The sequence below is a fragment of the Lepidochelys olivacea genome, assembly GCF_965140295.1.
Source record: "Lepidochelys olivacea isolate rLepOli2 genome assembly, chromosome: 8".
Taxonomy (NCBI): Eukaryota; Metazoa; Chordata; order Testudines; family Cheloniidae; genus Lepidochelys; species Lepidochelys olivacea.
Window position 1 is genome coordinate 104,867,193 of NC_140418.1, and position 15,384 is coordinate 104,882,576.

Sequence of the window (15,384 nt, forward strand, 5' to 3'; positions counted from 1 at the left end):
GAGCCAGGGGCAATGGGGCATGGCACGGCAGGGGCAGCCCTGCTCTGCACAGTGCTCGGGCACTGTTTACAAACTGGCAGTCACCAGACGCACACTGGCCCTCCCAGCCGTGTGCTGCCAGTGTGCCCCTTCCCTGTGGAGGTGGGTCCATGCAACGCCATGCAGCCCCCCCCCCCAGCACCCCTTGGACCCTCTATGCCCAGCACCCTCACACACACAAAGGCACAGTATCCTGAACACCACCTCTGCTCAGCACCCCCCCGCCATCAGCCCGACCACAACTGCCCAGCACCCCAACACACACATCACTCCCACTGCCCAGCACCCTTCCCCACAGCCCCACCACAACACACCCCCAACAGATCCCCACTGCCTAGCACCCCAAAATACACAAAACTCCCCCACTGCCCAGCACCTCCCACCCCCTCACATCCCAGTATCCCCCCCACAGACCCACTCCTCCACACCCTGCCCCCAAGACCCTGCTGAGCCAGTGCAGAGCAGGGATCCTCCCCTCCCAGCACAATGCAAGGGGGCAAGACCACTGAAGCTCAGGAGCACAGAGTGGCCCTGTCCCCCGGGGTCCCACCCAACCCTACCAGCCTGGCACTGATGGTGCTCGTGGTGGAGGAGGCGTTTCCTTGCATGGGCGGGGGGGAGAAGCAGCCTCCAACTTCCCACGCCTGTCGCTACCACAGAGTGGCAGGGAGAGGCGGGCCCCAGCCTCGCGGAGTCTGAAGCGGTTGGTCACTGGTCCAGCCAGAGCGGCAGCAGCTGAGGGCTCCTCTCTGCCCCTGGCTCTGCTGGTGGCAGCCTGCTGGTGACGGGGGCAGAGGGGAACCCTCAGCTGGCTGAGAGGAGCGAGCGGTAAGAGGAGAAGCTGGGGGGAGGGGAGATGTAGAGAGGAGCCAGATACTCCGGGCGCAGTGCCCATGGAGCGGGCTGTGCCAGGCCGGGGCCCCTTTTCAGCGGGGGCCCAGCACCATGGTGCCATTGTAAACCCAGTACTGATTCACATGGGATCTTCCAACTCTGAACCGTCACGCACTTCTTCATAACTGCTATGGAGGATGAGGGCGTCTGTGAGCTGCACTCTGTTCATTCCCTGCCCCACACTTGGAACCGTGTTACTCAGTAAAACGTACTTCTCTGGAGAAGTCCTTGCAGCTCTAGCAGTTTGAATCTCTCTGCTGGAGGAGCTCCAAAGTAGGCTTTCTGCTCCTCCGAGTACCGTTCCTTCACTTCAATGATGTCCCTATAGCTCCAGTCCCGCCAGTGGAAATTGAATTTCTCCAGCAGCTCTATCCGCTTCTCCTCCGAGGTCACACAATCCACAGGAGCAACCTGCTCCAGGAATGGCACCTGAACATCTGGGAATATGAGGAGACCTCGGATAGCAAACCAGCCTCCATACCGGGGATGGATACAAACACCATAGATCTTCTGAAAAGAAGAAAGAAATGGTATGAGACGTGCTGTTCTAGATCTAAGGGTTGGCCTTGTCTCAAGCAGTGCCTAGTCTCTGGGACTTCGAGAGAACCTCTAATGCACATGGCCAAGTGATGCTGTACTGTATGAGAAGAAAGAGGAATTCCCTCCTAACCTTATACTCTGAAGCATTATTACATTTGATTCCCTTTACTTGGTTCACACACCTGCATGTGCACGCACCCCTCTCCCTCACACCCCCAAATAGATGTGCTGGAAGGTGGATCTCGGGAGCCTCTTGTTAAAATTCCAAAATAAAAATTGAACACAGCGCAAGTTTTCCCTGAGTAAGGATCGCAGGATTTGGCACAGAGACATAGAAAAGGCCTATTTGGTTCTCTAGCACATTTTGCCTATCCTCAGCCAGGATTTTTCCTATGCTACATTTGCCTCTGCTTTTGTCTAGGCTAGATTTAGATGTCCCAGGCAATTGGTCTTCCACCTCTTCCCTTAGAAGGTAATAAATCTCATTGATCAGGACATTTCCCCTCCTATTTAGCCTCCATTTTCCTCTGCTCAATTTCATCGCTCTTCACCTAGTTATGCCCATTGTACCACTCCAAAGAATTCCCGACTCCTTGGCAGACACACTTCAAATAACTATCACATTTATGCCTCATGAGTTCCTTGAGGAAGGAATCAGTGAGTCAACAAAAGTTTTACATTCAGGTGCTCCCAAGGGATTCTTGGGCTATGATTCATAGCTTACCTTTTCTCCCCAGGGATCACACCTCACATCCTTCCTCTGGTAGTAATATGCTGCTCCAGCCACATGGGCCGCTGTCTGGGCCAGAAACTTGGGCTTCCGGTTTGGCAGGATCTCATAATCATAGATGATGTCCACTCTCTGGTCAGGGAGACTCTGGAGGAAGAAAAGTATCAGCTCAGAATGACTGAAAAGTGTTGGCTAGAGGCACACTGGAAATTCGTGGAATGGGTTTGAAGCTCCCTCCCTCACCTGGCTACTGAACTCCCCCTTTCTAACCAATAGGCTTGCAGGATCACACGCTGTTCTGTATATGACTTCTGAGTGATCCTGCATTTCCAGATACTAAGCGCCTTGACCCTACAGTGAAAGGTGCATTATTAATGAGTTTCATTCCCTTTATAAGGGAGTTTTTTGGCATGTCCCTTCTCTCTTCCTTTCCCAAGATAGAACTCAGTACATCTAGTGGACACTGAAGAACTGGGAAACTTCCGATTTGTTTTTATGAAAACATATCTATGTCTCAGTTTGCCCTCTGACCTTGTATTGTAACCTGCCAGCACAATGGGATTAATGTCTTCTTTAAAACAGGACAAGCAATGCAGTGGAGGGACATCACATAATCACAAATGAACTATCAACCTGTGAACTGAGCTATAGAATCAGAATACTCAAAGACTGTATCAGCTTTATAAAGATGTACCTGTCTGGGCTGGGGGAATTGCAGGCGTTTCCTACTGGAACTCAAATCACTGGAGGATAATTAATGCAAATCCTTGGACAGGGAAACAAATCTAGAGAGGCCCCACCCCCCGGGGAATGGCATATCCTGGTTTAACTGATTGAAGGCAGCTAGAAAACAAAGAAATGAGAATTGTATGATGTGACCAACCTGAGGGGTCACACTGACTACGTCCAAGAACTGACATGTGACAAAGGGCAGATCCTGCAGAAAGGTTTAAACTAAGTACTTTGAAATCCACCAAGGTCTTATGTGGAGATACCTGGTAAGCATGTGGGTTAAGCCATTTGTTCTATCATATTTTTTTTCAGTAATGCTTTTGTTCTGATCAAATACTGTGCTTTATTGAAGCTGGCTGGTCACTGATTAATACTGTCATTGCCCTCAGGTCTGCAGGTGCTGGACTAAAGTCAAACTTGCTAAGGTGATCACAGTGAACTGCAGGAAGAACTGCAACCTAAATCCCTGGGCTCACCTGAAAGGAAGTCAGCTCCTGCAGGGGAGATGCTAGCCACCCAGAAATGGAGGATTAAGGGGACACAAGGATTACATAGTGAGTCTTGCAGTCTTCCAGCACTGTATTACTGAATTACATTTAAAGATACTGGTGAATAGCCAATGCAGTCGGATTAATGGAGATATTCAGTGGGAAAGTTTTAATTTTTTTTGTAAGTCTCCATCCTGAAATCTTCTGGCACTCCATGATCTCTAAAGTCATAATGTGGGGTATCACCAATACCAAAAACTCCTATGCAGTTTTGAGGATTTACAGTGTCTCAGTCCAGGTTTGCAGTGGTTATAGAAGTAGAAATAAAGGCTCTGAGGACCTCTCTGTCAGCAAGCTCCCTTCTGTAGTTACTGAGGTATTTATTTATATACATACTTGCAGGATATGTTCAGCAGGACGATCTCCTCTAAGGGACTGTTCTAAAGTTCAGTGCAGTCAGTGGCAGATTCAGTGGTGGATTAGCCACTGGACAGACGGGGCCTGTGTTTGGGGGAGGTGGCGGAGGGTGGAACAGGGGCAGGCCCTGGGGAAGGAGCAGAAAAGGGTGGGGCTGTGGGTGGGGCCGCAGGAGGAAGGGGTCGGGAGGGGACCCCACTTCCTTTGGCCCAGGGCCCCAGGAAACCTTAATCCGCCTCTGGTCATTGGAAAGACTTCCAATGACTTCACTGGGCTTTGGATCAGGCCCCAGATGTCCTGTTGGATTCCGGTACCACAAGGAAAAGGACATCCAGCCCCACGACTCAGCTCCAGCACTGAGGTGCAGCCTCTGCCAAAGCACAGATTGAGGCTTGTGTCAGTTGTCAGCCATATCTTCCTCTCTCAGATGTCTGACTCCTGCCTTGAGCTTTTTGACGCTTTCACTCACAACTCCTTCAGGTCCATTCTCCTTATGGTGGGGTAGACCCAGGTTGACCTTCTGTATGACCTGGTGAACACCATCACCCCAACCCGTGAACCCATCCAACAACAGCTTTGTGTTTTTAATCCATGCCCACACCAAGGATGTAACGATAAAAGAGGCTGCGTAAGAGAGAAAAGGAAGTTGACACCCTTTTGGGTACTCTTATCGTGAGCCTGGCAGCATGAATAATACTGTGCAGTTCCCATCTTTCATCTGAGGATCCCAAAGCACTTAAAAAAAAACCTCAGTCACAAACTCTCTGCCCATAAAATAGGTCAATATCATTATTGCCATTTTACAGATTGAGAAACTGAGGCACAGAGAAGATAAGTGACTTCCCAAGGTCACAAACACAGCCAGAAACAGAAATAAACCCAAGGGTTCTGACTCCCAGTCTCCCATTCTAGCCACTAGGCCATACTCTCATTAGCAAGAAGACACTGTTTTCAAAGGTTCTTACCTCCTTCACAAGTGACAGATGATAAGAAACGCATTGATCCACTGGGTCATTGATTTTTTTCAGCAGCTGTTTGTTCACAAAGGGTTTAAAGGCTTTGTCAAACATCAAGGGGGTGCTGAGGACAACGAATGCCAGTGCGCCCTCGGAGTACTGGAGGTGAAAGGACGGCTGAAGAACAGCATTGTACCACCCAACCTTCAGCAAATAAAGACAAACATCCATTAGAACCAAGACACCTAGATTTTGTCCTACCAGGGCTGCGCAGAATTTCAAAACATGAAAGAGACTGCAGCTATCTTCATACGTAATACAGATGTGCAGCCTGCCCAGGCTACAGATCCCAAAATGCACTGCCTTCCATTCAAATCACGAGGGAGCATTTCATGTTGGGATTTATGGTCACCTCTGTGATGGTGCCCCCCATAAGGCTTTATGGAAATATGCTTATGGATATACGACATAACTGGAATATGTTCTATGCTGTAGATGTCACGTAACATATCTATGTAAAGGTTATGACCTACTGAATCTATTAATCCTATTTGTATGCATGTATCATTTTTGTATTTGAAGTTATGAATATTGGCCATGTACTGGCTTGATTTCTAAATAACCTTAGTAGAGCATTTGGTCAGTTCCTGGAGAAAGGAATTTGCAAAGTTAAGTGCCCAATCAAGAAGCACTTAACGAACAACGCATCTTGAAAGGCTCCAATCTACATAAGAAGTCTTCCCAGAGACATTCAAGATACCACGTGGGCAATGGCTTCTGCCTGTAAAAACTGAGTCATGCATGGACATGTGACTTGCCCAGGTGACTCCAGAACTCCATCTTGGAGCTGGACTGTGCATAGGCGAGAGGAGGGGGTCTCCACTCACAAGAGAGAGTCTATTTAAGCCCGTGGGAGACCCCTCCATTTGGTCTTCAGCTGACTAAGGAGATAGCCTCTCCACCCGCAAAGATACCTGAAAGAAATTAGAACAAAGGACAGTAACTACAGGGGTGTGAGTGATTGCTGCACCTGGACTAGAAAGAGATTAGTCTGTAAAAGGAAGCTTACTGGAACTGGTGAGGTTTTGTCTGTATTCAGTTTTATTAGACATAGACTTGGGGTTTTATTTTATTTTGCTTGGTAATTCACTTTGTTCTGTCTGTTACTTCTTGGAACCACTTAAATCCTACTTTCTGTATTTAATAAAATACAGGGGGATAGCACCCAGGAGCCCTGAGCTTTAGCCCAAACTTTCCCTCTGAAATCTCAATCCTCTGTTTCTCGTGACAATCACTTTCATAGCAAAAACTATGATGTCACAGAAGCAGCATGAGTCACTGAACTCTTTAAGGATGAAGATCCTGTGTGCCAATGTCCCTCCTAATAACAAAGTGAGAAAGGAAAAACAAACAAACTGTATCACAGAAAAGCAGAATCATCTCAAAAAATAACTTGAGACATCAATGGGTCTTTAACAGCAACTGGATGTGGTGCCATTTTACATGGAAATGCAGATTATTACAAATTACAGCACTGAGCTGCAGAATTCACAACCCATTTCTGCCTCCAGCCAGTTTACTACAAATAATGAGACATGCTTCTCTGACATCATTCTCGCTAACACAGTGGGAGGCTGGATGGGGGTGTTGTCAGTGACTGTGGAGCATATCTCCCAGCACTTCGCCATTCACATACCGGGACAGAATTTGTTCGGAGTGGACTCCACTGTCTCTCTCAATTCTCTCTTGAAGCAATAGTGAGCACCACTATCTGGGATTCTTGGACTGGTGTCCCCGTTGGATCCTTTATTTTGACCCAGTGATCTCACTCCTGTTCCTGATTGGAGTTTTTTGTTTTCTTTTGGGTTTTGTTATTTGTCCCCCATTGTTTGGTTGATCCTTGTTTTCTGTGGCCCATCCCTTTTGTTGAGGGGGTGGCCATTTGGGTATTGTTGTGTTTTTTCCCCAAGGATCAAATAAGCATGCTCACTCACAGCCGCCCTGCCCCTTGTGATGTCATAAGGGCCATGACAGGCTGCTGGAAAGAAATGGATACTTCTGTTCAATCGCATGACGGGCCACATGCTTTACTTCTCCAGGCATAAACATTTATTTGTGAAGGTAAATGACATGATGCTCCCAAGAGCACAATAATCCCTCAGCGGAACATTAGGTGCATCACATATTATGATGCTCCCAAGATTTCAAGAGTTACTTTCATGGCTGGATGGGTCATAATGCAGCCCAGTTGACAGTATTAGAAGTTAGGGGGCAGATCAAGCCAAGAAGGCAGGGAGATATGAGCAGGAGAACAGAGACTCAGCCCCAGGAGTGCTAAGCACAGCCAGGTAATAACTCTAAAAATCCTAGCATAATACACAAACAGCATGTTACACAACCTGATTACACATAGCAAGTTTATTCTTGTGTATAGGACCCTGTGACTCTATTAGTTTCTTGCAGTTTTGTCCCTTGGGAGGTCAAACGCCATGGCTGATATTTAAAAAGGAGTGTAGAGGTTTTAGAAATTAATATTTCTCTAAGGGCCTGAAACTGCAAGGTGCTGAGAAGCTTTGAATACGAGTGAAATCAATGTGAAAGTGACGCTAATGAGAGCAGGAGGTACCCAGCACCACACAGGATCAGAACAGAGAAAGAAAATGAAATTTACAGTAAATCATCATCCTTACAAGGTCAGCCCCACTGTTTAATCTGAAATTGGGTCATTTTAAGATGCTGAACTGAGACTTCAGAAAAATCAACTGAAATATTTGAATCTAAAGGTTGTTGATTTTGCAGCTGAGATCAGGAAATAAGATGCCACTAGAAATAATGAGAATTGTATCTTAAAGGAGCCACAATGGTACCATTCTTTCGTTCGGTAGTTAGAGCCCTTTTTGTTCCCTGTTTCTTCCATTCACTCTGCTTTGTCTTTCTGTGGAAGTGGGAAGGTATCAGATCCTGCTCCAAATGCTAGAAGAATCACTTCTAACAAGACCTTTTGGCCATCAGACCAGGATTGTATCCCGAGATTAGCTAGGAAAGGCATCAATATTTCATTTGCTATATATAAAGCTCTTATTGTTCCAGAATTAACATAGCCTACTAGAAACAGTCCAAAAAAAGTTTTTGCTTCCTCTATTATACCAGGTCATAGCTGAGATTATAATCCTGTATGGTGCTCTCAGGATATTGTCAGATCCAAAAGAAAAATTATGCTTTAATTTTAACAATTATAATTAAACAATTAAAAACAAGCAGAATAAGGGTGATTAACATCCCAGTAGTTCTTTTTCTATTGATCCAACATCTATCTGGGCTGGTTGAAATAATCAATATTTGATGTATGTTTGCAATGTTGTGGTAGCCATGCTGGTCCCAGGATATGAACAAGACAAGGTAAGTGAGATAATATTTTTTGCTGGACCAATTTCTGTTAGGGCTTGGCTACACTTGCAAGTTAGAGCACATTAAATCAGCCCCGGGTGCCCTAACTCCTGAGGTGTCCACACTGGCAAGGCACACAGAGCGCCTGGACTCTTCAGCTGGAGCGCTCCTGCACGAGAAGCATAAAGCTTGCTGCGCCCCGGCTGAAACGCCCGGGTGGCATGTGGACGACGTGTTGCATTACTGTGCTGTGATCGGCCTCTGGAAACGTCCCATAATCGCCTGAAGTCAAGTGGCCACACTTGTCATTGTTTTGAACTTGGCTGCAGGTATGCAGATATCCCCTTTCAAAGCTCCGTTTCTGACAGCCGGCTGCTTATCTGCTCCGGGACAAAGCAAGCCATTACTGTAGAATGCTGCTGTTGTGAGTGTGTGTGAGAGAGTTGGGGGGGGGGGGGCGAGGGAGGTCTACTGCTGTCTGAACTTACCAGACAGCATGCTGACACCCTCTCTACCACCCCAAAACACACTGTCTCTCCCCCCACATACACACAATACACTCCCTGTCACACTCCACACACACACACCCCCTTGAAAAGCACGCTGCAGCCACTTGCACTTGTGGGATAGCTACCACAATGCACTGCTCTTTGTGGCGTTGCAAGAGCTGCTCATGTGGCCATGCCAGCCCGCTTGCAGCTGACAGGTTAAACACGCAGCAGTGTTTTCCCTGCTACGGTCTCCGAAGGCTGGTTTAACTCCCAGTGCTCTACATCTGCAGGTGGAGCCATGCCCTTAGTGGAAAGTTTCACAGAGCTTTTTGCAGGTCTGGAAAAGGAAGCCAGGGTGTCACAACTAAATACAAGGAGGGATAGACTGTTAAGCATAAGGGGTTAACACATATTGCAAGAAACTACCTAAAAGAAAGTGGGCAATAAACACCCTGCAGTTACAGGACAAAGGAGGATTGGTAAATTACAGATTGTTGTAAGGAGTCATGAGACCAGAGTCAGAGAGACCAGGACACACCAACTCAAAGCAGCATAGGCACCAGACCCGGAGACAGATGCAAAACCTGCAGATAGATCTCTACTGCTCAGATGATCAATACCCCCCATAACACACCTCTCGAGATCTACGCGTCCTACGTATCTCTATCTTACATGTGGTGTACCTCATCCAGTGCATCAAATGCCCCCAACAACTACTATGTGGATGAAACAAGACAATCAATAACCTCTTGACCCCTTCCTGCGTTGGGGGGGGGGCAGAGTGAAGGCAGCTGGCTTCAGGAGTATTACTGAGCATGCTCAGTCCATGTGAGCATGCTCAATAGAAGCCAAACAGCAAATCTGATAGAGGGGGAAGACGATGTGATCCCACCCCCATCCCACATGGCCTCTGCTCTCAAATTCATGAACTCACACAGGAAAATGATAAAAGAAACACACCATAGCATCTGTGGGTAAACACAACTCACAAAGCAATTATTTCCTCTTTGACCCCTCAGGCCCCCTCAAAGGAAACCTGCACATCTTGAAAAGACAAGCCTAGGAACTTAAATTCATAAATCACTAAAAATCATGGTCTCAACAGAAACACTGGTTTTATGGCTCATTACAATTTGTAACTTACAAACCCTCCTTTGTCCTAGGGCTGTAGAGGAGTTAATCACTAGCTTCCTTTTAAGTGGTTTCTTGCAACATACCTTAACTCCTTTTGCTTAACAATCCATCCCATCTTGTATTTAGCAGTGACATCCTGGTTATCTTTTCCAGACCTGAAGAAGAGCTCTGTGAAGCTCAAAAGCTTGTCTCTTCCACCAACTGAAACTGGTCTAATCAAAAATGTATTACATCACCCACCTTGTCTCTAACATTTGATTTTGTAATGGAGATTGCCCTTAAATATCTAGGTGGTTCCATATTTCGGTTTTATATTTTAGAAACTAATTAAAAACATTGGGGGAGGGAAGGCTGCTGCGTGGCACGGGTTTAGGGCAGGCAGCTGGCCGGCCCCGCACAGTGAGGGTCCATGCCACCTCATATGCCACCCACAATGTGTAATAAGTTGAAAACCACTGATCTGAGTAGCTATTGATTTCAGTGGACTCTGGACTGACACCAGTAAAACTGAGATCAGTTTTGTTTTGGCCTTTGTTTAAATCAATGGCTCTCAGTCCTTCCATACTACTGTATCCTTTCAGGAGTCTGATTTGTCTTGCGTACCCCCAAGTTTCACCTCACTTAAAAACTATTTACAATACAAAAAGTGTCACAACCATGATCACTGAAAAATTGCTGACTTTCTGATTTTTACCATATAATTATAAAATCAATTGGAATATAAATATCGTACTTACATTTCAGCGTATAGTATATAGAGCAGTATAAACAAGTCATTGTCTGTATTAAATTTTAGTTTGTACTGACTTCGCTAGTGCTTTTTATCTCACCTGTTGTAAAACTAGACAAGTATCTGGATGAGTTCATGCACCCCCTAGAAGACCTCTGCGTAACCCAGAGGTATGTGTCACCCCGGTTGAGAACCACTGGTTTAAATAATTAGTTGGTCTGCACGTTATTACAGTGTTGAGAAGAGATTACACATGTTATTAGTCATGACGCAGTTTAAAGACTTGTATAGAAATAACACGGTACGATGAATGCATTCTTACTGTCCCTTAATATCCTTTTTGGAGGACTATCTTTTTTAAATACTACATGGGGTTTTTCACCAGGGAAGAGCAATGGGGACCAACCCACACATAGACATCTTGTATGTTTGGGTTTTTACAATAATAAAATAATAATTAATAATAAATTAAAACTGCATTATTAGCCATGCAGTATACTGCTCTGTAGGCATCTGTAGGTTCCAATGTGCAGATCATTACTCCTGGGCAGGTGCCAAGCAAAAGGCTGTAGGGATAGGGATGGGTATGTATTTATTTTCTGTCAAAGGAAGGTCTCCAAGTTCCCTAGAAAAATTGTGATATACAGCACCAGGTGCAATTTCCTGCATTCTGTCAGGCCCAGGACCTACAAACATATGATGAGCTTTATCTACAGGAGCAGTCCCTTTGACTCTAGCTGCAGGGATAGAAGAGAAGAGCTATTTCTTCCACTCAATGCTAAAAGCCTGGTGAGGCAACGCCATCTACTGTCTCTTCATAGATATGGGCCCCCATCAGTACCCCCACAGAAAGGCTTCAGTGCCCACTGAAGTCAGCAGGATTCTTTCCGTTGGCTTTACTGAAAGCGGGACTGGGTCCATGTGTAGTCATCCTACTGAAGCCAGTGCAAGCTAAGGACGTGAAGTGCCCCCTCAAAGGCACTCAGCACATTTCAGGAGGTGCCCTTAAATCAGGGGTGGGCAAACTTTTTGGTACAAGGACCACATCTGGGTATGGAAATTGTATGGCAGGCCATGAATGCTCAAGAAATTGGGGGTTGGAGTACAGAAGGGGGTAAGGGCTCTGGCTGGGGGTGCGGGCTCTGGGGTAGGGGTGGGGAGGAGGGGTTGGGGGTGCAGGAGGGTGCTCCGGGGAGGTTTTAGAGGGCAGGAGGAGGATCAGGGTTGGGGCAGGGGGTTGGGGTTCAAGAGGGGGTCAGGGGTGCAGGCTCCGGGCAGTGCTTACCTCAAGCAGCTCCCAGAAGAAGCGGCATGTTCCCCCTCTGGCTCCTACACAGAGCCGCGGCCAGGAGGCTCTGTGTGCTGCCTTGTCCGCAGGTGCCGCCCCTGCAGCTCCCATTGGTCTCAGTTCCCGGCCAACGGGAGCTATGGGGGCTGCACTTGGGGCAGGAGCAGCATGCAGAATCCCTTGGCTGCCCCTATGCGTAGGAGCTGGAGGAGGGACACACCACTGCTTCCGGGAGCCGTGCGGACCGGGGCAAGCCCTGAATCCTGCTCCCCGGCGGGAGTTCAAGGGCCGGATTAAAACACTCCCAGGCTGTAGTTTGCCCACCCCTGCCTTAAATAGTAAGCAACATGAAAAACCAATGGAAGTATAATCGCTAGCATTCATGCAATGCATTACAACATGCTTCTGAGTGCACAGAAACAGTCATTAATCCTTGCACCACCGCAGGAAGAGAAGCAATTATCATCCCCATTTCACAGTTAAACTGAGGCCTGGGGAAGTCAAGTGATGTGACCACATCAGTAAAAGAACCAAAATTAGATCTAAAGAGTTCCTACCTCCTATTCTTTTTTCAGTCCAGGAGGCCAAACTGCCTAGCAAGAACAGAACACTGCAAATAGCAAGACAGAAACACTCTCCTAGCCAGTAAATCATTCAGCTGTTGAACTGCACCTGGTAGCATTTTAACTGAAGTGAACTTGTTTCTTTCACCAACAGCAGTGGGACTAATAAAAGATATTATGCACCCACCTTGTCTGTCCTGACATTCCACATTTATCCCCACATCTTACTAGCTCAATTTACAAGTTAAAGATTTTCCTAACAGATTGGTTTGTCAGCAGTCAACAATAGTCTTATTTGTCAGTCACCTAACTTCATTGCTCCGAAAATGTTAGTTTACAAAAAAGCTTCATTTAAGAAATTCACAGTTTCAGTGGGAAGATTTCTGATGAAGGCTTTCAGAATGTACGTACCTGGGCACATAAGGACTTTGTCTCTCTGTGAAGATCAACATTCACTGACTGTGGGGGCAAATCTTAGTTTCACCTTTGCCTGGGTTAATATTCAATTCTCAGGACAATAAAAACTTTACTTCTACAGTAGTCAGTTTCCTGACTATTGTCAAAATTTAACTTTCAAGACAATACAGTTTGATGTTAATCTCAACAGAAGTCAATTATCTGTTTAGTATCATTTTGTGCAGCTCATCTGTGAATTCATGCAATCCTTTCTCATGCTTTCCTCCACTATTTATCTCCTGCTCTTGCTGTTCTCCAGCCAACTTCTCTGAATGTTTCAGTTGCTAGTTTCCCTGTTTCTTTCCTTGTATTTTCAACAAGATTATGCATTTCACAACATACATGGAGAAATGTTTCCTCCCACATATTTTAAAAATTACACTTGGCCTTTCTCAGAAGCCCACCAGTATCAACTGCCACAAATAAAATGCTGTCCCATGATGCACTCTGCAGAACAACATGGCAGTTTTGGAAATAATCTGAAAGGATGGAGATGCAATACACTTTGGAGCTCTCAGAGATACTCCAGGGGACAGGTTGCTACTACACTATGGTAGGACTGATATCATTGGGAGTCAAAGGACTGACACAGCTTTCAAGAGGCAACCAGCTTCTCACAGGATCAGGCCTTTATAGAAAGGCACTCATGCCAGTTTTGAAGGAGACTGGGCACTTCATTTTCCCAGGTGATCCAAACAATGTGACAGCAGAAATGAGATGAAAATAATCAATGGGAATAAATGAAGGGATAACAAGCAGCAAGATATGGGGCAAACTCAGTTCATGTCTGGATGTCCTGGCCAGCAAAATGTAATTCAGGAAGAGTTACAGACTCAGGAGTACACAAAGATTTCTGGGTGAGAGCCTACCACTTCTTGCTCATCACTTCAATGCCACCTTTTCCAGCACCTGGCCTGAGTGAAGAAGGAATTAGACCACGTACTTTCCATAAACGGTCACCAACATACTATACTTCAGAATACAGCCTGCGGGGGGAGAAAACATGTGTGGGATCCCTGTGGCCCACTTGTCCCCAAATCCACTGGACAGCCACCGTTTTCCCCAATGGTAACTGCCAATGATACCACCATGTCTGGAATACATCCGGGACCCTTCACCCCAAAGCGCCTGCAGCACCAGGGAGGAGCCCGAGTTGACTACCGGCCTGGCAGCCTCCTGTCATCACACAAGGTGGCTGACGCGGAGATGTAATGTCACGGCGACAAGTGCAGGACGCCGCGGTGCCCACACGGCGACAAGTGCAGGACGCCGCGGTGCCCACACGGCGACAAGTGCAGGACGCCGCGGTGCCCACACGGCGACAAGTGCAGGACGCCGCGGTGCCCACACGGCGACAAGTGCAGGACGCCGCGGTGCCCACACGGCGACACGGTGACAAGTGCAGGACGCCGCGGTGCCCACACGGTGACAAGTGCAGGACGCCGCGGTGCCCACACGGCGTCACGGTGACAAGTGCAGGACGCCGCGGTGCCCACACGGCGTCACGGTGACAAGTGCAGGACGCCGCGGTGCCCACACGGCGTCACGGTGACAACTGCAGGACGCCGCGGTGCCCACACGGCGTCACGGTGACAACTGCAGGACGCCGCGGTGCCCACACGGCGTCACGGTGACAAGTGCAGGACGCCGCGGTGCCCACACGGCGTCACGGTGACAACTGCAGGACGCCGCGGTGCCCACACGGCGACACGGTGACAACTGCAGGACGCCGCGGTGCCCACACGGCGACACGGTGACAACTGCAGGACGCCGCGGTGCCCACACGGCGACACGGTGACAACTGCAGGACGCCGCGGTGCCCACACGGCGACACGGTGACAACTGCAGGACGCCGCGGTGCCCACACGGCGACACGGTGACAACTGCAGGACGCCGCGGTGCCCACACGGCGACACGGTGACAACTGCAGGACGCCGCGGTGCCCACACGGCGACACGGTGACAACTGCAGGACGCCGCGGTGCCCACACGGCGTCACGGTGACAAGTGCAGGACGCCGCGGTGCCCACACGGCGTCACGGTGACAACTGCATGACGTCACAGAGCCCATATGGTGTCAAGGTGACAACTGCAGGATGTCACAGCCTACGAGGCTGTGCGGGCCACGTGGGCACCACCCAGGGAGCCTGGTGGCCATAGCAGCCTCCCGCCCCCGCCACGCGGCGTATACCTGGAAGGGAGAAAGCTCGAAGCCGAAGTCGCACAGGCAACCGCGGACCCGCCTCTCCAGCGCAGCCACACCGGGCTCCATGCTGCCCATCGCGCGGGGCACCACGGGAGATGTAGTCTCCCGTCCGCCATGGCTGCGCGCGCGGAGAATCATGGGAAAGAAAGTCCTTCCCCGCCGCGCCGCGGCTGCACGCGGGCAACGCTCGCCTCCTCCGGCGGCTGCGCGCGGTGCGTCTTGGGACGCCGCGACCGCGCGCGGGGCATGACGGGAGAGGTAGGCCGCTTTTCGGACGCCGCGGGGCACGATGGGATTGTAGGCCGGCCTGCCCGCCATGGCTGCTGGGACGTGT

General features: G+C 48.5%; 1 protein-coding gene across 2 annotated transcripts; it reads right to left on the minus strand.

Moving 5' to 3' along the window:
• Positions 1 to 462: 462 nt before the first annotated feature.
• Positions 463 to 15,295, minus strand: MMACHC (metabolism of cobalamin associated C). 2 transcript variants are annotated; one of them, XM_084638074.1, is made up of 5 exons: positions 12,801 to 14,169; positions 5,684 to 5,770; positions 4,806 to 5,000; positions 2,198 to 2,350; positions 463 to 1,443 (listed from the first exon to the last, which is right to left on the minus strand). In XM_084638074.1, exons 2-5 carry the CDS (start codon positions 5,720 to 5,722, stop codon positions 1,132 to 1,134), a joined length of 699 nt encoding a protein of 232 aa, XP_084494200.1. In that variant the 5' UTR covers positions 5,723 to 5,770; positions 12,801 to 14,169; the 3' UTR covers positions 463 to 1,131. The 2 variants fall into 2 exon arrangements, with proteins under 2 accessions (XP_084494200.1, XP_084494201.1); XM_084638075.1 differs by lacking the exons at positions 5,684 to 5,770; positions 12,801 to 14,169 and adding an exon at positions 15,036 to 15,295.
• Positions 15,296 to 15,384: the final 89 nt, after the last annotated feature.